Below are 19300 nucleotides of genomic sequence, written 5' to 3'. Positions count from 1 at the left end.
TGAGAGTCGGGGGAGAGGTCGGGGGTGGATTGTGGAGAGTTGCAAAGAGTCGCGAAGAATCGGTGCTGCCAAGACAATCAGTCCCGGACGGCAGTCGCTCCGCTTTGGGACACGCGCCCGCAGGGGGCGGCCTTCTGGCCAACCACGTGGTCCGCAGAGACTGCACCTGGCAAGATTCAGTCCTCTACACGACCATTTTCTCGCTATTACTATTCAGCAACATCTACCCTAATTATACTGGAAAAAGTATTCTCATCCTTAGTGATGTTCCAGTGTGCCAGGTAATCATAACTCGAGGCCAAAGCTGATACTATAGTGGATGCTACGCTTGCCAGTTCTTCGCAGTGCAATGTAACCCTGCCTGAACGAACCGCGGATTGAGCGCTCGGGTGCGACCGAGGCACGTGAGTCCCATAGCCTCATCAGTGGCAGTGCCAGTTACTATCATTATGTGACGCTGACTACAGGGTACATCTCGAACTTTCTGGGCTTCTATCACACTACGACTGCTCTACTACTCGGAAATTGCTTGGCAGCCAAAAGCATTCGGCACTTTCGGAGCAAGACAACGCCTAAGCCGAGGATTAAGCGCTCCAACTTGGCTCGCTAATGCACGCCATGCAATTCCCGCTCACAAAACTCTCTCTCCGGAATAACGTCTGGCTTGATTTCGAATGACTTCGTGTCCAGGACTGAGTCACGAATCAGAAAAGTGGAACATCATGGTACGGTTCGCATTTTGGCTGGCGCCACCCACCAAAATAGCGTCTCGCCCGTTGCCTTGAGAAAGGCTTGAGTCTGGTCTCGCTAGTCGCTACCAAGTTCCAGCGCCGGCTCTATTCTATTGCGGGGATTTCCAAGCGAAGAATATTTTTCGCCTCCCCAGACGGACTGGACTGCTGAAACTGGGGAGATACCTCGCCGTCTCACCGGTGAGTGCTTTGCGTTAGCGACTACGATCAGACAGTCTGGGGAGACTGGGGTAGTTAGATATAGATCTCTATACGACTACGACTACTGGCAGTGTTTCGTGGATGGCGGCTTACCCTCCGACTTTGAACCGTGCAACGTTCCACCATGCCACGTTAACCTAGACCTGTCCTGGATCTCACCACTCTACTGTTCCTTGAATCCTTCCAGGACCACTTCCCGACTCACCGTCCATTCGCCCATTCCTCCGTGCCTAGTGTCTGCTAATTTCCGTTCTCCACAGTCGATTCTGACAACTTGTCAAGGGAAAACTCTACCCCGGATAAACATTCTGGCAGCGACACTGGTAGCGCATCCGGGAACTGCATTTTGAGGCCCGGCTGTCAGGACTCAAGCCACCGAATATGGTCGACGTGCACTCCTTGCTCAGACCTCTCGCGCGAAAAGACATGAGACACTTCCAGAGTCCTCGCTGTCAAAGGCGTGCAATATGCCCATGCTGAAATCTTTCTGCTCACTTGCGTCGATACCGAGGATGGCCGTGTAACATTTCACCCATCTCAAGGTGGTGGCCATTGATCTAGAAACAACGCACTGAGTACACAGACTACTCCTCCTGCTGTGCAACTGTACTTTCCTCGATTATATTGGGAGCATGGAACCCAGGTATTGTTACCCCTATCTATTTTTTTCCTATTAACACATTGATGAAACAAGGAGGCTCTAAGCCCACATACCGTGGATTCGTTGACACACTGTGGCTTGCCTGAATCCACTGGGATACACCTTGTTCTGAATAATATTGAACCGCGTACTTCTCGCTTACTTTTCCCAAATAACGATGAGCTATAATTCCGTTTGATCGGTCTCCGGATAATTGAAGCCTCCCCTGACATGGAATGGAAAGTGGAAATTTGATTGCCTTCTATGGTGCTCTCGTTGCCGACCTCATCCGACAAGAGGGTCTTGCAGGTATAGCGCACTTTTACATCCAGGGAATCCACCTTTATAGGACCTCCGACATTCATCGCGGCATTCAGGCACAGCCCCTTTCAGACGGCCAAGCCGTACGCATTCGAAGAGCAAAACAGACATCGGGCTTTCTGCGCTGAACCAAGGCCAAACCATCTACTCGCCTCGGGCCCCGATACAAAAATCTTACTTCTTGGCTGCTCGACCGGCTCCAGGCGCCGTACTGCCGACGCCGACTTGGAGTAAGGACATCTTGGCCAAGTGCCGGGTTACCGACAACCTGCTTGACCGGAGTTTTCTCGGGCTCGGCGTCTTATACTTTGTTCTTGGGCTTGGGGCTAAACCCCGCATCGCAATTGACGGTGAAAGTCTGCCGAGTTCGGTTTCCAAAGGGCGTGGCCTTCTGATTCATTATTTCGCTAGGCCTTAGTTCGTTTTTGCTGATTCCATAGGGCATACTCTGTGGCGCTCCGACTCAGCTAGGAGTTAGCGTCTGCGAACAATGCTCGACATCGGCGGTTCTGGTCATATAGGACCTTACAGTATCTGAGACCCTTCTAAGCCATTTAGATTGATCTTGGCTTTTAGATAGATTGTAGTGTGATCATACTTTATCTTGCTTGGGTTCGAGTGATACACAAACAAACATACTTGTTCAATGGTCTCTCTGGCAGAATACTCCTAACTTGCTAGGATTATTCTTGCTTTCAAGGTACTTGGAACAGAATGCCGATTTCGCCGTGGTATATAGGTAGGTATGCTGCCAAACTGGGAGCGGTTCACGTTCACCCTTTCCTCACCTGGCGATTACTTATGTTCCCTTGAGACACTTGAACTCCTTCGCTGTACTGGATCATACGTGGGGACTACATCATCTCACTATTACTTTGTCTCCCAGTCCCATAGTTGTGGACGGCGTGAAGTGTTCTGGAAATATGGCTCTTACTGATTTTACCGCACGAGAACCCCATGCAATTCGGTAATGACGGTCTACATCTTTGCTGTCTGTTCCAGGTTCTTTGACGCCAACTACATCTGCTTGTTTTCGAAACTTTGCAACGTGAAGGAACTTTCGAACGTCGAAGATGTGGTTTCATACTTCGACAAATAAACCTTTGCTGACATTGTTCCAGGAATACTGCCTGGGAGTTCATTTAAGTATAACCCTTGTACACAAAATCAAGGGCAGCCTCCGAGATCATATTGCGTTTATACTCAAACTCTTTTCTCGGCGCGCTCACTTTCTCATCTACAACATATTCGAACATCATCTAGGCGGTCTCCAACATCATGCCGGCGAAAAGCAGTTTCAGCTGCCCAGATATTGGCCGGAGCCCCGGTCTACACTATCAATTCGGAGACCAGTCTCAGCGTCTGATCCTACCCCGAGAAATTCTCCAAATGATCAACGAGTATATCATGGGCGGCAGGACCGATCGGCCAAACTACCTTAGTTCGGTACCTGCACAGCTATGTCGGGTAATCTCGACCTGGAACTGCATCTTCACACCCGCTCTCTACGCGCACTACCGGTTTCATGGTAGCGTAAACGACCTCGCCTCTCTCTGTGGCTTCCTACGCACCCTTGTTCAGCACCGGCATCTCGCTACCTTCGTGAAGGAGCTCACACTGACGACTTGGGGTATCCATGAGGAGATCCAGTTCGATCCGCGTCATGTGCGGCAAAACCTTTTGCTTTGGTGGAAGTGCTTAGATGTCTTTGACCAGTATTGGGCGATTCGATGGCTCGAACAGACGGAGCATGACAGCTTGGTTAACCGCCAGGCTTACCAGGCGTTTTGCGAACCATGCTTTGAGGGGGATTGTAGTATTTCAGAGGAGCTAAAGTCTGCGCATGCGGTGGCGCACTATAGGCTGCACTGGAGATGACTTGATTCCGTACTAGATGCCGTTTTTGGTCGGGATTAGGCACGCAGTGCCAAATTAGGCCTTGCCGGGAGTAACTCGGATCCTGTCGCTTCGGGCGCCCAAGCGCCCCTTACGGCTTTGGTTATCGCACTCTGCCCAAAGCTCGTCCGTCTGACCTGTGATGTTTGGGGAAAAGGCGAGGACCTGTTCTTCGAGCAGATCGTGGGCATGGCAACAGGCAGGCGTTCCCTCCCCCCGTATGCTGTGGCCACTATCACCCTCTGTCCAGGGTTGAGTCCATTCAAGTTGCAGGCAAAGAGCTACCACACGGCCCCTGTTGCCCTACCCCTTCACGAGGGGAGGACTTCCATCTTGGACTACAAAACTACTGGCATCTGCCTCGACTGAAAAGCCTTACAATGTTGGGTGCCGAGATGGTCAAAGACTTGAACAATATTACGCCCAGCATCGTCGAGCACCTCACGCTTCAGGGGATGGACCTACAGCCACACCTAACAACCTTGTTATCTCTCACTCGAAACCTCCGCCAGCATGGTTCTGGACATAGAATATTCGTTCCCAGCAGAGGATACATCTCTTCCCAGAGGACCCCTCCAGTACTTCGACAGCTGGAGCATGCTCCACCACCTCAAAGACCAACTGGAATACCTCGACCTATATCAAGGTGCCTTTATGTTCCGCCGAAACAAAAAGCCACCGTTCTTCGACACTACCTACGTCAGCTACGTCAGCAACTGCATCCAATTAGACCCATTCTGGCCCCCGCTCGCTGAATTTTCCAAACTCCGCCAGCTGAATATTCCCTTACTCGGTCTACACGGGCACAACTGTCCCCACAAACCGGGGTTCAAATTCGTGAATCACCTCTCGCCGTCCCTTGAATCATTCGGTCTCTACGCCGAAGACGCCCCCTGTCTACCGCAAAACTTTGATCTTCTTGACCTCGAGCTCAAGAACATTGGCAACCTGAACCCCAACTCCCAACCCCACAATGGGAGCGAGAGTAGGAGTCCGAAAGGAGCCAAGACCCTCCGCGCAATAGTCGGCGTCGACGTTCATAACATCCTGAAACAGCCCGCGGCACGGATGGAAGCTGCAGCCCGTAAGAACGGGATCTTCTGCGACGTGAATGGCTACAAGTACATGGTCTTTTGCGGGCACATGACGGCTTGGGGATTGATTAATAATCCCATGTTCAAGGGGAAGTTGGGCGTTTTGGAGATGATGGATCCCGGGAGGGTGATTCCTAGGGGGATGAGTGTTTATGGGTATAAAAGGAGGCTTTAGAATCTTTCCTTTCTTTGACTCGGAATGGGGATAGATGGTAATCTATGGATAAATAGTTAGTTCACTCTTCAATTAATAAATGCCCTCTCGACACCTCAATTACATCCGTCAAACAGCGTTTGAGACCATAGCGCTAAATTTACAGCCCTATCTAGTCTGCCCGCTGTTGGACCTGATCGTACACATATCTATCATACATAGGTAAGTCGCCCCGAAACAGGAGCCCATACCAATTCTCCAAAGGATTGTCAGTCAGTCTGTTTGCATAGAACAGAAATCTTATCTTCAAGTATGTCTCCATCTAAGGCATCCCAGCCCGGCAGTGCCACTCCCGTGCCTCTATTATCAAGTCACACCGATTCTTCCCTCTGCTTTGCAAAGTTCGCTCCTTAATAGGTCTTTCCGAGAGCTCGGCAAGTCTGCAGCTCGTCTAGGATCCAAAAGCTCAAGACAAACTTTACACCCCTAACTTCCCACCTTCCGGGACCTGAAGATACGGGCACCCATTCCAGTCACACGTATCCTAGAGCCATCAGCACCAGTCCACCCAACCATCCAAAAAAGGCCCGGATAAGGCCAGGGCCAGTACATACCTTATAAACCTCCGTCCCCCACCACGAAAACCGGCTACTCACGCCCGAAAAATAAATCGCAAAGAAAATCACCACGCCTGCAACACTAACACTCGTATCCAGCGCCGCGCTCAAAACAAAGTTATACTTCCCCCACCAAGCGGTCCTAGCTCTCTTAACCACCCACCCGAATAGCAAGCCCACAACAACCCAACTACCATAATTCATACCTGTCGCGGGCGGGAGGTAGTTCAGACCGCCGAGGAAGAGCGGGATGTGGATTTTCTTCCAGAGCTGCGAAGACGGGTTCACGCGGCGAAGGTAGTAAATTGGTAAACCCAACAGGGCACCGAGGATGGGGAAGTAGAGGAGGGCTTTGTAGTTGTCTGCGAAGAAGCGGCGCGGGCCGATGGCGCCCCAGATTAGTGTTGTGTTGAAGTGGGTTGTGGAGTAGGGGCAGGTGAAGCCGTTGGGTGCGGACTTTGTGCAGATGTTTCGGATGTTGTCGAGGGACCAGTCGAGGGTTAGGATCGAGGCGAGGGTGCCGAAGAGCATTCCTGTGCATTGCGCGATGAAGAGGGATTTCTGGGGGATCTAGTGAGGATTGATTGTTAGTTATTGACTGATTTTTCTCTTGTCAAGGGAGGGTCATGAATGTTGTTACATTGCAGTAGTAGGCCAGCTTCATGTCCTGTGCGAAATAGAGGCCCTTGATTGTAGTCATATAACCAATGTCGAAGAACCAGATGTTTGCTAGGACTTTGCCTTCGAAAACGAGGCCTGCGATGATGCGGCAAAGAACGTCAATTTTGATCTTGAGGTTTGCGGTTGCGTAGACTAGAGCCAGCTGTGCCAGAGATTTAGATCTGTATCTTTTTAGAGGGAACGGTGAACCAGGAGAAAGACTTACTGGAACATAGAAGATCAAGGCCACCGCACAAGCAAGCAATACTCCATACCACCTTAGCTCGAGGTGCCAGTACTCCACTGCGAGAATGGACAGAGCCAAGGCCACTACAGAAGAGACAAGATACCACCACATTGGGACTTCATCAGCGCTAGCTTTGCTCGCTGCATCTGTGGAGGAACCCCGACAGGATAGCGACTCGCGGATTAGCTGGGGAATTCTCTTCGCTGCAGTGACCATAGCCTTTCTGTGCTCTATAACCACCCATACGAGAAGAGCCGTCAATGTCGCAAACGACAGTCCGAACGAGTTCAGTGCAAAAGTGACGGGCATGTAGACCGGCGAGTAATTAAGGTATTTTTGTACATCGAGTTTGTACCCAGTTGCGGCGCCCACGATTCTCGTGGCATTGTACACATTTCCGGTGTTATCGTATACTATTCCTGTTAGGAAAGTAAGTCTTCAGAGCATAGATAGACATGCATACCTTTGGAGCTTTGAAAAGGGAGGTAGCTCGTATTCCAGGTATTACTATAATAGCAAGCCACGGCCACTATCCAAATCCAAAATACAAGGCCTGCAGCAACGTTCAATATTGCCCACGAGGGGACGAGCAGTGGGGACGCTACATAGGACACCTGACTCCCTGGTGTGCCAATCTAGTAAGCATCTTATTTCTAGAGGATTCTGAAGGTCACTTACAATCAAACGTGATGGGTATAAGGCCAGCGCCACTCTTTATTCCCAACAGCTGATTCAGGACCACGCTTTTTGGCTTAATCCAGCAAGCAAAGTTGAAGTGACTAAGGGCTGGGAAAACGAAGTCTGGAAACCAATACCAGCAGAACGAGACGCAGAAGACGAGCGAGAAGAAGGCATGGCGGGATATTTTCCAAGTGTCGTACCTAGCGGAGCAAAAGGTTAGCACCATCCAGATGATCCATCTTTGCAGTACAAACCTTGCTTGCATATCTTTTTCACCGATATTGTGCAGTGTCGCGACCATAGTGGTCACGCTCAAAACCCCAGGCCAGATCAGCTCTCTCGGCACCACAACAATAGCACGACAGAGCCCGGCAAGAGAGAATCCAATTAGGAACGTGGCGAGCGTAATCACGAACTGAAAGCCAAGACCCGCACTGTATCCGTAAAACTTCTGCTGCTCGGTGAGCACGTCAGCCCCGAGGCGAACGTTGACGCTAAGATTTGACATGGTGTATATTAGAACATGCTCCTGTTCACAGATTAGTATGTGCAGATGTAGCAGTCTATTATGGACCTCCCTTGGTATTGAATGGACCCGGGTTCAAGTTAAATGACCACGGTCCCAAGGGAACCTTCCAGCTTGGGACAGTTTTCTCCCACAGCTTCCCAAGTGGAAAAGCCAGCAAGAGCACGACCGACGCGGTAATGGTTATTGATGGTGTGCGCAGAGTATAGAGCGTATTCAGACCACTGGCCACGATGCAGAAGAAGATTCCTAGGGCAAACATTCGTGGCGTAAGAACAGGCTCGGTGGGGTCATCTTTGATAGTGCCGATGTTTGCAGCGCGCAAGAACGAGTCGATTTCATCTATTTCTGCAATGGAATGGTGAGAATGGTCGTCGTTCCGATGATTTCGAGGGGTTGACTCCCAAGAGGTTGTTTCAGGTTGGGTGGGAACTTTCTGTTCCTGAACACTCAAGCCCATGGCTATAGGTGTAGGCATTGCTATTGAGGCTGCGAATGGATTGGTGGATAGTTCCGCTCTGACGTCCAAAAATGATCTGATATAGGTATCATCAGATAAGACCAAAGAAAACTGCTGCCTCTCCCGTAGAACTGCCGTGCGGTACCTATCGGCACCCCTCGCTAGCCACTTGTGGACCAGAACCGGAACTGCAGCCCTATGAGGAGACATAGTGGAGCAGAACAGGCCATGATGTGCTCAGGAACCGACGAAATCTCGGAGTATCAGATAAGACACTCAAACAGTCACATTCGTTTCCGGTTCGGAGGCGGAATGGCAACTTTTTGATGGTCTAGGTGTCACATTTGTGGACCTGGATCGAGCAGTAGTAATCTGATAATGCCATTTCAGCCCTATACGGTGGGGCGAGCGAAGCTTGTACCGTAGTTGGTCTATAGAGTGGGCTCGGGATATCGTCCATGGACTGTCACTCAAGCTTTACGTGTCTGCCTATAGTGGACCTCGACGGGACTCGGCACCCAGAAGATGCAGTTCCTCGGAAGACATAGTCTTGAGCAAGATTGAGTATTTTTGACGATGTCTCAGCAGTATAGTGCCGTAGTGTAACAGTTACAAGAGGCCCATTCACGGGGAGGTTGGATGCCTTCCTTTGCCCATGGCATGGCTATAGCGGCCAAGGACGGAGCGACAGAGTCTGGCCCAGTCACGCCTTCCTGGTCTGGCTATGCGAGTATTGGTGCTGGGTATGGAACGGTAGATTGGTTTCTGTAGACGCTGTTGGCATGGATATGGACTTATGCTCATAATAATGGTCGAAGCCGTCGCTCCCCATTCGCATCGAACTCGATCTTTTTCCCGGAAACAAGACTTTCTTGTAACGCCTCAGCGATTTTCAGTCCCGTCAATGCAGCCTCAAGCCTCATTGGAAGCTCCCGGCCTTCCAAAATGACCTCGGTAAAGACATCCATCTCGGTCACGAACGCTTCCTGGTACTGATCAATCCAACTTGGAAACGCCTCTTGCACAATCCCACCCACCCCCGAAACTCGGACCTTATTCAGGGTAGGTACCAAGTTGATTCCTATCTTGCCTTCGCTCCCCACAATTTCCGTACAGTTGTCATACCCGTGCATTGTCGTCCGGGAGTGGTAATAGTACGCTATCCGGCTGTCCTGGAACTCCACTACCCCGACGGCATTATCGACGTCCCCAAATTCCTTCATCTCCTCTTGGTATGCCACTAGTCCAGTCGCGTAGCAGGACTTTGGCTGCACTGCGTCTCCGAAGAATGATAGAGTCAGGTCGATGTCGTGGATGACGGTGTCGAGAAAGATCCCGCCACTAACGCGGGCATAGTTTCTGAAAACCCCGGACTTGTCGAGCTTCTCGGTTCCTTGAGAGCGAACTATCAGAGGTTTACCGATGAGCCCTGATTCGATCTTGCGTCGAGCATCCGTATAGTTCTTGGCGAAGCGCCGGACGAACCCAACCATCAGCTTTGCTGGCGAGCTTTTTGCTGTTTCGATGAGGGGGTTGCAGCTGCATTTCATCAGTCCATGAGTGCAATTCTGAGAGTGGTTATCTGCTCACAACTGCAACATCCGTTGTTATCGGCTTCTCACAGAGAACGTGTATTCCTCGCTCCATGGCCGCAACTGTATGCGTTATATGCAGGTTTGTCGGGGAGGCGATGACCACTGCTTGTAATCCTGGTGTATAAACCATCTCTTCGAAGTCTGTGAAGACTTTCACGCCCTCTAGTTTTAGATTCTGCTCCGCCCATTCTAACTCATGCGGTGCGGGGGAACACACGCATAGCAAACGCGCTCTAGGGACTCGGTGAAGGATGTTCAGGGCGTGACGCTGACCCATTCGCCCGATGCCGACGACGCCGATGTTGAGCTTGGAGGACATGTTGGAGTTTGTTTATTTTCAGGTTGACGGGCAATCATCTCTGGGACTCGTTGGTTATAAGCATCGGTCGGACACAGGATTCCGACCGGGGCCATGTCCGACTCTTCTCCAAGCCAAGCCCTAACTCCATCTCTGCTGACTGATACCAAAGATATTGCTTTGAGTCTGAGGATTGCAATAAAAAGGGTCCTAGGTATATCCCTTATGCTAAGTCGTGATGGTGGGCGTTGTCTCAGTTCACCGGAGAATAGATAAGAGATGATCAAGGTGAGGAATCCACGACAATCTGAATCTCCGTTCCCTTCCAAGGCCTAGACCTCGTGGTATTTGCTTCCGCTGACGATCACCAAAACACCATTGGACCTGCAGACAAGATACAACAGCAATTGTTCAGAAGGATAATATGCAGAGCTCGTCAGATAGAAAGCATGAATCATAAATCAATGTCTTTCCAGAGCAGAAGATGAAGATCTAGAGTGGATGTGCAAGCTATTTACTTGAAGCAGATGGCACGTGCACTGGGACTCCGCTCGAGTCCGGCCGTCTGGAGAAAGTATGCGTGGCCCTCGTCTTCCTCTCCTTTTCTGTCTCCCGTCCACTCTCTTTCTTGTCGTTTGTCTTCATTGTTCTTATTCTTTGCATTGTTGATACCCTCTTGACCTGTTGCTGCAATACAGGTCTTGCCGTTCCTTACTCCTCCATCCCTCAATGCTGCGCTCTTCCCGCCCGTAAGGCACCATGCCACAATCCTACCAGCCAATCCACGACTCCATCCCCGAGGAAGAGCTCCATTATTCCGACGATGAGAACTTCCGACTTCACGAAATAGGCCGCTCTTCCCGGTCGCGCTCGCCAAAAGAGAATGAGAACGACCTCGAGCCTTCTCCCCTCGCTCCCCTGGTCCGCAAATCAACCGACTTCGAAGGCTACCTCGATTCGCTCACCGAGGATGAGCAACAGCTGCTTTCCGCATCGAAGGATAATGACCTAGACGACCTAGATGTATACGGGAATGGCAGTGCCGCCGTTCGTCGAAAAATTGCCGAGGCTAAAAGGAGGAAGAAGCTGCTGGCGAAGCAGGGCGGTTGGCGCGCGGTATACTATTCCAGGACTTGGTGGCGTACGCTGGTCGTCGTCATTATTGCTCTGGGATTATTGGTCTGGGGATTCTTGAAATATGCTTCGACGAAGGGCGAGACTTGGGAGGATTATGTGTGTTCACCAAGGTTGTGCTGGTGGGGATATACAGGCTGATTTGTTTAGGATATGCCGGGGCCGGACTCATACTTCCCTACGCCCAAGGGAGGAACGTTACAGCATTGGGCTGACAGTTACGCAAAAGCCGCCAAGGTGGTGGAGCAGATGACGTTGATTGAGAAGGTCAATGTCACAACGGGGACAGGGTGGCAGATGGGGATGTGCGTTGGAAATACGGGTTAGTCAGTCCCTCTTTATATGCTGATCACAATACTAATCGTTGCTAGGCCCCGCTGAACTCGTCCGCTTCCCCTCGTTGTGCCTGCAAGATGGCCCGCTCGGTATTCGCTATGCAGATCATGTCTCCGCGTTCCCAGCTGGTATCACCACTGGCGCCACATGGAATCGGGATTTGATAAGACAGCGCGGTGCTGCCATTGGCCTGGAGTCGCGCCTTAAGGGAGTGAATGTCATTCTTGGTCCTTCCATGGGTGCGCTCGGTATGATGCCGGCTGGTGGCCGCAACTGGGAGGGCTTTGGATCGGATCCTGTACTCCAAGCGGTTGCTTCTGCGGAGACCATCCGCGGCATACAGAGCGAAGGGGTCATGGCGACCGCCAAACACTACATCCTGAACGAGCAGGAGCACTTCCGCCAGCCTAACGAATGGGGTATTCCGTACGCCCTCTCTTCCAACATTGGGGACCGCGCCCTGCACGAGGTGTTTCTCTGGCCATTCGCCGAGAGTATCCGAGCCGACGTTGCAAGCGTTATGTGCGCTTACAATCAAGTGAACAATAGCCATGCATGCGAAAACAGCAAGCTTCTCAACGGAATTCTCAAAGACGAGCTTGGCTTTCAGGGTTTCGTGCAATCAGACTGGCTCGCTCAGCGGTCCGGCGTCAACAGCGCTCTGGGTGGACTAGACATGAGCATGCCCGGTGACGGTCTTCACTGGGCAGACGGCCGACCTCTCTGGGGCAGCGAACTCACCCGCGCTGCACTCAATACCTCTGTCTCAATGGAACGCCTGAACGACATGGTTACGCGTATTGTTGCCGCCTGGTATCAGCTGGGTCAGGATGCTTGGGAACGACCGGCTCCTGACGGTGATGGTGGCCCCAACTTCTCATCTTGGACCAATGATGAGTTCGGCTTCCGGTACCCAGGTAGCCCGGGTGACACCTCCGCTGCTCACGTAAACCGCTTCGTTGATGCTCAGGGCAGCGGAGATGATGCACACTCAATCATTGCCCGCAAAATTGCGGCGGAAGGCATGGTTCTGGTGAAGAATGTGAATGATTTCCTGCCTCTGTCCCGCTCACCCAAGGCCAACACTGAGAGACCGTATCGCGTTGGCGTATATGGTGATGATGGTGGACCTGCTCTTGGCCCTAACGCGTGCGCAGACCGTGGGTGCAACCAGGGAACTCTGGCAATGGGCTGGGGGAGCGGGACTGTCGAGTTCCCATATCTAGTCAGCCCAATCGACGCTCTACAGGGTGCCTGGCAAAGCGATGTTCAGATGACTCCCTATTTGCGGAACGCCGTGATGCCGGTCGACACATCAGACAAGGACCTCTGCCTTGTTTTTGTCAACGCCGACTCTGGTGAGGGGTTCATCTCCGCTGGCGGTATCCACGGCGACCGCAACAACCTCTTCCTCCAGAAAGGAGGCGACTCCCTTGTTCGCACCGTCGCCACAAATTGCGGCGGACCGACAGTTGTGGTCGTGCACGCCGTCGGCCCTGTCGTTGTTGACCCCTGGATTGATCTACCTGGTGTTCAGGCCGTGCTACTCGCTCACCTCCCAGGCCAAGAAAGCGGCAACGCCCTCCTTGACGTCCTCTTCGGCAATGTCGACGCCAGCGGCCGCCTCCCATACACCATCGGCAAAAGCCTAGAAGACTACGGCCCCGGCGCCCAAGTCCTCTACGAACCCAACGCTCCAGTGCCGCAGGTTGACTTTTCCGACTCCCTCTACATCGACCACCGCTATTTCGACGCCCACAACATCACCCCGCGTTACGAATTCGGCTATGGTCTCTCCTACACAAAATGGGAGCTCTCCAACATGAAAGTTACCACCTTATCCAGCGGCAAACCATCTCGCCTCCCCGCGCCGCGTCCCGCAGACGAAGTGAATCCGCCGTCATACGATCCAAACCCACCCCCAGCCAACGAAACAGTCCTCTTCCCACCTGGCTTCCGCATCCTCCAGAAATACATCTACCCCTACCTCCCAACTCTTGAAGCTACAGCCCCTCCCCCTCCAGACCCCGAATCCGAAGCCAACAAGAATAACAACGCCAACGCCAAACCCCGCCGCACAAAACCCTCCGGCGCAGGCGGCGGCGCAGGCGGAAACCCCTCCCTCTTCGAAGACCTCGCCCGCATCGACCTCACCATCCAAAACACGGGCCCCCGAAAAGGCCAACAAGTAATCCAACTCTACGTCTCGTTCCCGCAAACCGTAACCGAGTCTGACCCGTCCTCAAAGGGCGAGGGATCCGGCGAGGGAGAAACAATCGACTTCCCCGACCGCGTCCTGCGCAATTTCACGAAAGTCGAGCTCGAGCCGGGTCAGAGCATGGCTGTTGATTTGAGCTTGACCCGCAAGGATCTGAGTTATTGGTCTGTGAGAGAGCAGAATTGGGTGCTGCCTACGGATGAGGAGTTTTATGTTTGGGTGGGGTTTTCGTCGAGGGATTTGCCGTTGGGGAAGACGTTGGAGTTTTAAGACTTTATTTGTGTTGTAGGCATCTATGCCGTTTAGGATGGTATTTATATGAGATGACTATGGTGTATATAGATTGTTTTGATGCTGCTCGAAATCGGATTGCTTGGTTACTAATGTGGGTGAGATAATTAATTGGTTGGTTATATAGATGCTTCGGATGCAATTTTGGTTATGTGATACCTAGCGTGGCATATCATACATAGCATACTTGAGACTAGCATGAAAAGACTTGCTTTGCTGCATTGCATTTTCACTCCAGCATAAAGGAAAAGTTAAAATTATGAGAAAATTGTTGGGTTCATAATCATATCTAGCATAACTTCAGATAATAAAATATAAAGGTATCAACAGCAACAAAAGCAAAGAAATCATAACCTAAAGCTTCGACGCAGTACCCGGCGACGAAATTTCATTGTAGAGCAGACTCGTCAAAAAGTCCGCGTAATCTTCACCCGTGACCTGGCCAGCAAAGTACCGCCCGGCAAGCTGGAACTTGTTGCCCTGGGGTCCCTTGGCGGCCAAGGCATCAGCCTGCTCCTTGAGCAGACGAAGGGCGTACGCCTTGTCAACCTTCTTACCCTCGGAGGTCGTGACGCCGTGACGAGACCATTGCCAGAGTTGGCTGCGGGAGACCTCGGCTGTGGCGGCGTCCTCCATGAGGTAGTTGATGGGGATACATCCGACACCGCGGAGCCAGCCCTCCATATAGGAGAGACCGATGTTGAGGTTCTTGCGGATGCCGTCCTCCGTGATCTTGCCGGGGACGTTGGTGTTGAGGAGGTCGTTCGCGGTGATGTTGACGTCCTCGCGACGGACGTGCATTTGGTTAGGGGTGGGCATGTACTTGTTGAAGATCTCAGTGGCGATGGTTGCCAGGGCTGGGTGAGCTACCCATGTACCGTCGTGACCTGCACGAACTTCACGGAGCTTATCGGCGCGAACGTTTTCCATGGCCTTGTCGTTGGCCTCGGCGTTGTCTTTGATGGGAATCTGGGCAGCCATTCCACCCATGGCGTGGACACCGCGTTTGTGGCAGGTCTTGATGAGAAGCTTTACGTAGGCGTCCATGAAGGGCACGGTCATTGTGACGTCCGAGCGGTCAGGGAGGACGAAGTTGGGGTGCTGACGGAATTTCTTGATGAAAGAGAAGATGTAGTCCCAGCGACCGCAGTTGAGACCGGAGCTGTGGTCACGGAGTTCGTAGATAATCTCCTCCATCTCAAACGCAGCAGAGATGGTCTCAATCAGTACAGTACCTCTAATGGTACCGCGAGGAATGCCAATGTAGTCCTGGGCTAGGTTAAAGGCGTCGTTCCACAGCCGCGCCTCAAGGTGAGACTCCATCTTGGGGAGGTAGAAGTAAGGTCCGAACCCGCGGGCCACCAACTCCTTTGCATTGTGGAAGAAGTACAGGCCAAAGTCAAACAAACTGCCGGAAATGGGCTCGCCATCGACAGTAAAGTGCTTCTCGTCGAGGTGCCAGCCACGGGCGCGAGCAATCAAAGTAGGCAGGACCCGGTCTGTGCGAAGCTTGTACTCTTTATTGCCCTGCTTGAAGTCGACCTGACGTCGAACAGCATCGTACAGGTTAATTTGGCCGTTGATCATGTTGTCCCAGGTAGGGGCGCTGGAGTCTTCAAGCCGTTAGCGTCGCCTACAGTAGTATATAACAGAGACATACCCTCGAAATCAGCCATATAAGTCCAGACATCCGAGTTCAGCGCATTCACAACCATCTTCCGGTCGGTAGGACCAGTGATCTCGACACGGCGGTCAACCAGCCCGGGCGCTGGGGGAGCACCCTTCCAGCTGGGGTCATCGCGAATGTGCTTGGTCTCCGGGAGGAAGTCGGGGAGGTGGCCCTTGTCAATCTCGGCCTGGCGATCAACGCGGCGCTGGAGCAGGGCTTTGCGAGTAGGGTTGAAGGTGCGATGTAAGATGGCGAGGAAAGCACAAGCTTCCTTGGTGAGGATTTTGCGAGCGTCGTTGCTCACGGAGCCGAGGATGGCCACGTCCTTGAGCTGCACGTCGACCTGAGACATTGTAGCGTTCACTTATCCGAAGTATATGTGATGGAGAAGTGTTGCATCAAGGCTTTTAAAGAGAGAAAGTCAAGATAGAAGGATCCGGGGCAGAGCCTAGACCAGACTTATATATATGGATCGAGCCGATAACAGTCAGTTCGGCAGGAGCCATGGCGAATACGTCAGTGAGCAACGAACAACCGCGGTCCAATTGCGAGCGGTGATTGGGAGGAGCTTGAGGGACCCATGGAGCACGGGGAAGTCAGGCAGGAGGAGCAGGGTCGATAGGAATTGGGCCATTCAGACGGTGGAATTGTCGACTTCAGAGCGTCAGGATGAACGGATCTGCCCAATGCGGTAGTCGGTCACGGGACTTGTCCGCGGGAAAGTCACGGGAGCTGGACCCGACTCGGCCGATTGCGGAGCTCCCTTACTGCGATTGTGATACTTTAAAGTACATGGCTCCGCGGCACGTCGTCGCCCGATAAGCTCTCGCCCGATTGCTGACTCGATAGCATTAGCTACAGAGTATATCTGCAGTTGGAGGCAGTTCTATTTGTTCTATTGACCTTGTGAAATTTACAGATGTGCCGGACAGAGCTGTAGTCGACTACGGTTTATGGCACTGCCGAGGGGCAAAGTGGAAGGGAAACTCCCCGCACGCCCGAAGCTCCAGTTCTGAGCTCCCACCAGCCGCGGTTGATCGACTGCCACGCCTTACGGACGAATGGTGAAATATCCGCTGCTTCACCCTCCTCTACCGACTACTTCCGAAACCTGGCCCAATTATTGCTTTCAGTCATACCCGTCCAGAGAGAAAAATTCATTGAATGGCAGGGATAAGCCGGGTTTATTATATCTCGTCGCCAACAGTGATCGCTGAAGCAGCAAGCAGCGCCATCGCATGTGATATCATCATATCAAACACCCAACGAGCTATCTAGCATGTGATACGAATAGGAACATGGAATACAATTCTAGCTTCGGGTCAACCCCGGACTATGAGCTGAGTTACCTGATTTCGGGATCGCACGGGTCAACCTTACCCTGTGTGTCTTCCAAGGTTGATGTAACCGGTCAATCTAGACCGTTTCGATATATCGTCGCACCTCCCTACATCGAGTCAGCGTTGGGCATAAGCCGTTTGGAAATAGATAAGACGTACCAGTCCGTGACGGCTTCTTCCCACAAGCGCAGCTCGTGCTCGCGAGTACCGCCAAAATGCTCAACGAAAGCATCCCCAAAGACCTCCCGTGCGACACTGTCTTTGCGAGTAAACGTTGCGATTGCAGCCCCCAAGTTCTTAGCCAGTCGCGCTCCCTTGTCACTTTCACCTCCCATCTCCTCGCCCTTGGATAGCGGCGGAACGGGTATCTCGAGTTTCTTCTCAACACCCCGCCATCCCAACGCGACAATGGCTGCCAGTACGAAATGCGGGTTGGTGTCTGCCCCCGGCACACGGACCTCTAAGCGGGTGGCCTTTGCGCTCGCTGTTGGCGGCGTAATGAGGCGGATAGAGGCGGCCCGGTGCTCCAGACCCCAGGACACAGTAACCGGAGCCCAGAAGTTTTCCACTAAGCGTTTGTAGGAGTTGACGGTTGGCGCAAACATTGGCATGATGTCCGGGAGTCCTTCCAGAATGCCGGCCAGGAAGTACCGACCCAAGTCAGAGAGGTGAGCTACGTCCGGGTAAGGAGGGTTGGGGTCTGGAGTAGACCGGAAGAACGCATTCGTGCCATCGCTGTTTACCAGAGAGATATGCATATGGCCGCTGTTACCCGGTAAGCCCTCCCGCGGTTTCGCCATGAAGGATGGCGTAATGCCATGTTTTATGCCGACAGACTTGACAACGTATCTAGAGGGCATTGTCAGCATTTTAACCGGGCAAGGAGCCGAGACCTCACTTGAAGAGTCCCGCTTTATCCGCCATCTCCTTGGCTTCACCGAACTGTAAAGCCTAGAATGTCGTCAGCATGGACCGCGAATGAATTTCTAATGACCACCCACCGCTTCATAAACGCCCGGGCCACTCTCAGTGTGCCATCCCTCAATCTCGCACTTGAACTGTTCGCATGCGTCGAAGACACCGTAATAGTACTCTTGATTGTGGATCGGGCGCGTCAGGCTATATCCGAACATGCCCTCTGTGAGTGACGGCAGCGATTCGACGGGGTTCTCCTTTAGGTAGGAAGCCGTAGACGAGGCATTGCGATCGGGCGCAGCAAATTGATAAAACTCATATTCCGCTGAAAGAGACAACAAGAATCAGCATCCACCAACATGACGCGAATGTCACCACACTCACCTCCCGCCATCGCGCGATACCCCTTCGCCTCTGCCCTGCGCAGCGCCGACTTTAACAGACTCCGCGGACACGCAAATAGCGGCTCCTTGGTGTCCGGGTCGAAGAAAGTGATCAGAAAGAAGGGAACATTGTCCTCCCACGGTATGCGCCGGAAAGTGCTCAGATCAGGCTTGGCCAAGATATCGCGGTATCCGTTCTCCTTGTTGCTGATCCCGAGCTCTTTGAAGTATGTCCGATCGTGCATGTCCCAGCCGAATATGACAGAGCAAAAACCGAAGCCACCATCGACTACCGAGAGGAACTTCTTCTTGGAAACGAGCTTGCCCCGGAGCATGCCGTCGGCGTCGACGCCGGCTAGCTTTACCCGTGTGTCATTCTTGAGCACCTCGGCGACGTTATTCGACGTTACTTCTGTATCCGACATGGTTCAAATTCGGCGGCGGTGAAAACGAGTAGGAGAGTAGGAACGTGGTGCTGTATAATCTATCGGTGAGCAGCTGTAGCAGCTCGTGCGGTAGCGGAGGCGTATCGGACGGGTCGGAGGTGGCTGGGCTGGGGATTTTAGCCAAGTGAGTGGGAATCGTCTGCGAAACACTTGTTAGTGCTGACCATAATCGTGACGGGGACATTTTAGCTACCAGCTTTGCAAACTCACGCAGAGAGATGTTAATGTCAATGTGTTGTCCTCATCCCCGGGTCGGCGACTGTGGGCAGCGGAGCGGAGCTTATCTTAGATAAGTGCTCCTGCCCCGCACCAACCCAGTCATCCCTGTTTCCTCCTGGAGCTCCATCCCAGCTTCCAACATTACTCTTCAACAAATCTTCAGAATCCCCCTACACCTGTTACGAATCTCTAATACTCCTACCCGAC

The 19300-nt window shown here is 52.4% G+C and overlaps 7 protein-coding genes across 7 annotated transcripts; 3 read left to right on the top strand and 4 right to left on the bottom strand.

The window, feature by feature from the left end:
* Positions 1-3192: 3192 nt before the first annotated feature.
* On the top strand, positions 3193-3792 carry BDV17DRAFT_292546 (uncharacterized protein; the record flags this gene model as incomplete). Its single annotated transcript, XM_073762392.1, has 1 exon — positions 3193-3792. One exon carries the CDS (start codon positions 3193-3195, stop codon positions 3790-3792), a length of 600 nt encoding a protein of 199 aa, XP_073614380.1.
* Positions 3793-4162: 370 nt separating this feature from the next.
* On the top strand, positions 4163-5150 carry BDV17DRAFT_125341 (uncharacterized protein). Its single transcript, XM_073754067.1, has one exon. It carries the CDS (start codon positions 4324-4326, stop codon positions 5077-5079), a length of 756 nt encoding a protein of 251 aa, XP_073614379.1. The 5' UTR covers positions 4163-4323; the 3' UTR covers positions 5080-5150.
* A 386-nt stretch (positions 5151-5536) lies between these two features.
* On the bottom strand, positions 5537-8267 carry BDV17DRAFT_292544 (OPT oligopeptide transporter protein-domain-containing protein; the record flags this gene model as incomplete). Its single annotated transcript, XM_073762391.1, has 8 exons — positions 5537-5602; positions 5673-6245; positions 6316-6498; positions 6562-6995; positions 7046-7204; positions 7261-7463; positions 7518-7792; positions 7896-8267. The coding sequence occupies 8 exons, from the start codon at positions 8265-8267 to the stop codon at positions 5537-5539; spliced, it is 2265 nt and encodes a 754-aa protein (XP_073614378.1).
* A 782-nt stretch (positions 8268-9049) lies between these two features.
* Positions 9050-10437, bottom strand: BDV17DRAFT_299160 (uncharacterized protein; the record flags this gene model as incomplete). Its single annotated transcript, XM_073763821.1, has 2 exons — positions 9840-10437; positions 9050-9745 (listed from the first exon to the last, which is right to left on the bottom strand). Exons 1-2 carry the CDS (start codon positions 10161-10163, stop codon positions 9050-9052), a joined length of 1020 nt encoding a protein of 339 aa, XP_073614377.1. The 5' UTR covers positions 10164-10437.
* A 325-nt stretch (positions 10438-10762) lies between these two features.
* Positions 10763-14326, top strand: BDV17DRAFT_266514 (beta-glucosidase). Its single transcript, XM_073758285.1, has 3 exons — positions 10763-11375; positions 11427-11598; positions 11648-14326. The coding sequence occupies exons 1-3, from the start codon at positions 10902-10904 to the stop codon at positions 14098-14100; spliced, it is 3099 nt and encodes a 1032-aa protein (XP_073614376.1). The 5' UTR covers positions 10763-10901; the 3' UTR covers positions 14101-14326.
* Positions 14327-16577, bottom strand: BDV17DRAFT_266513 (malate synthase). The gene is made up of 2 exons (XM_073758284.1): positions 15782-16577; positions 14327-15734 (listed from the first exon to the last, which is right to left on the bottom strand). Exons 1-2 carry the CDS (start codon positions 16140-16142, stop codon positions 14476-14478), a joined length of 1620 nt encoding a protein of 539 aa, XP_073614375.1. The 5' UTR covers positions 16143-16577; the 3' UTR covers positions 14327-14475.
* Positions 16578-16615: 38 nt separating this feature from the next.
* BDV17DRAFT_125262 (glutamine synthetase family protein) lies at positions 16616-19122 on the bottom strand. Its single transcript, XM_073754065.1, has 6 exons — positions 19068-19122; positions 18430-19013; positions 18132-18370; positions 18029-18081; positions 17290-17979; positions 16616-17237 (listed from the first exon to the last, which is right to left on the bottom strand). The coding sequence occupies exons 2-6, from the start codon at positions 18851-18853 to the stop codon at positions 17207-17209; spliced, it is 1437 nt and encodes a 478-aa protein (XP_073614374.1). The 5' UTR covers positions 18854-19013; positions 19068-19122; the 3' UTR covers positions 16616-17206.
* Positions 19123-19300: the final 178 nt, after the last annotated feature.

This window comes from Aspergillus undulatus (genome assembly GCF_047715775.1).
Source record: "Aspergillus undulatus strain CBS 261.88 unplaced genomic scaffold BDV17scaffold_33, whole genome shotgun sequence".
Lineage (NCBI taxonomy): Eukaryota > Fungi > Ascomycota > Eurotiomycetes > Eurotiales > Aspergillaceae > Aspergillus > Aspergillus undulatus.
This window is presented reverse-complemented; position numbering and strand designations above follow the sequence as displayed.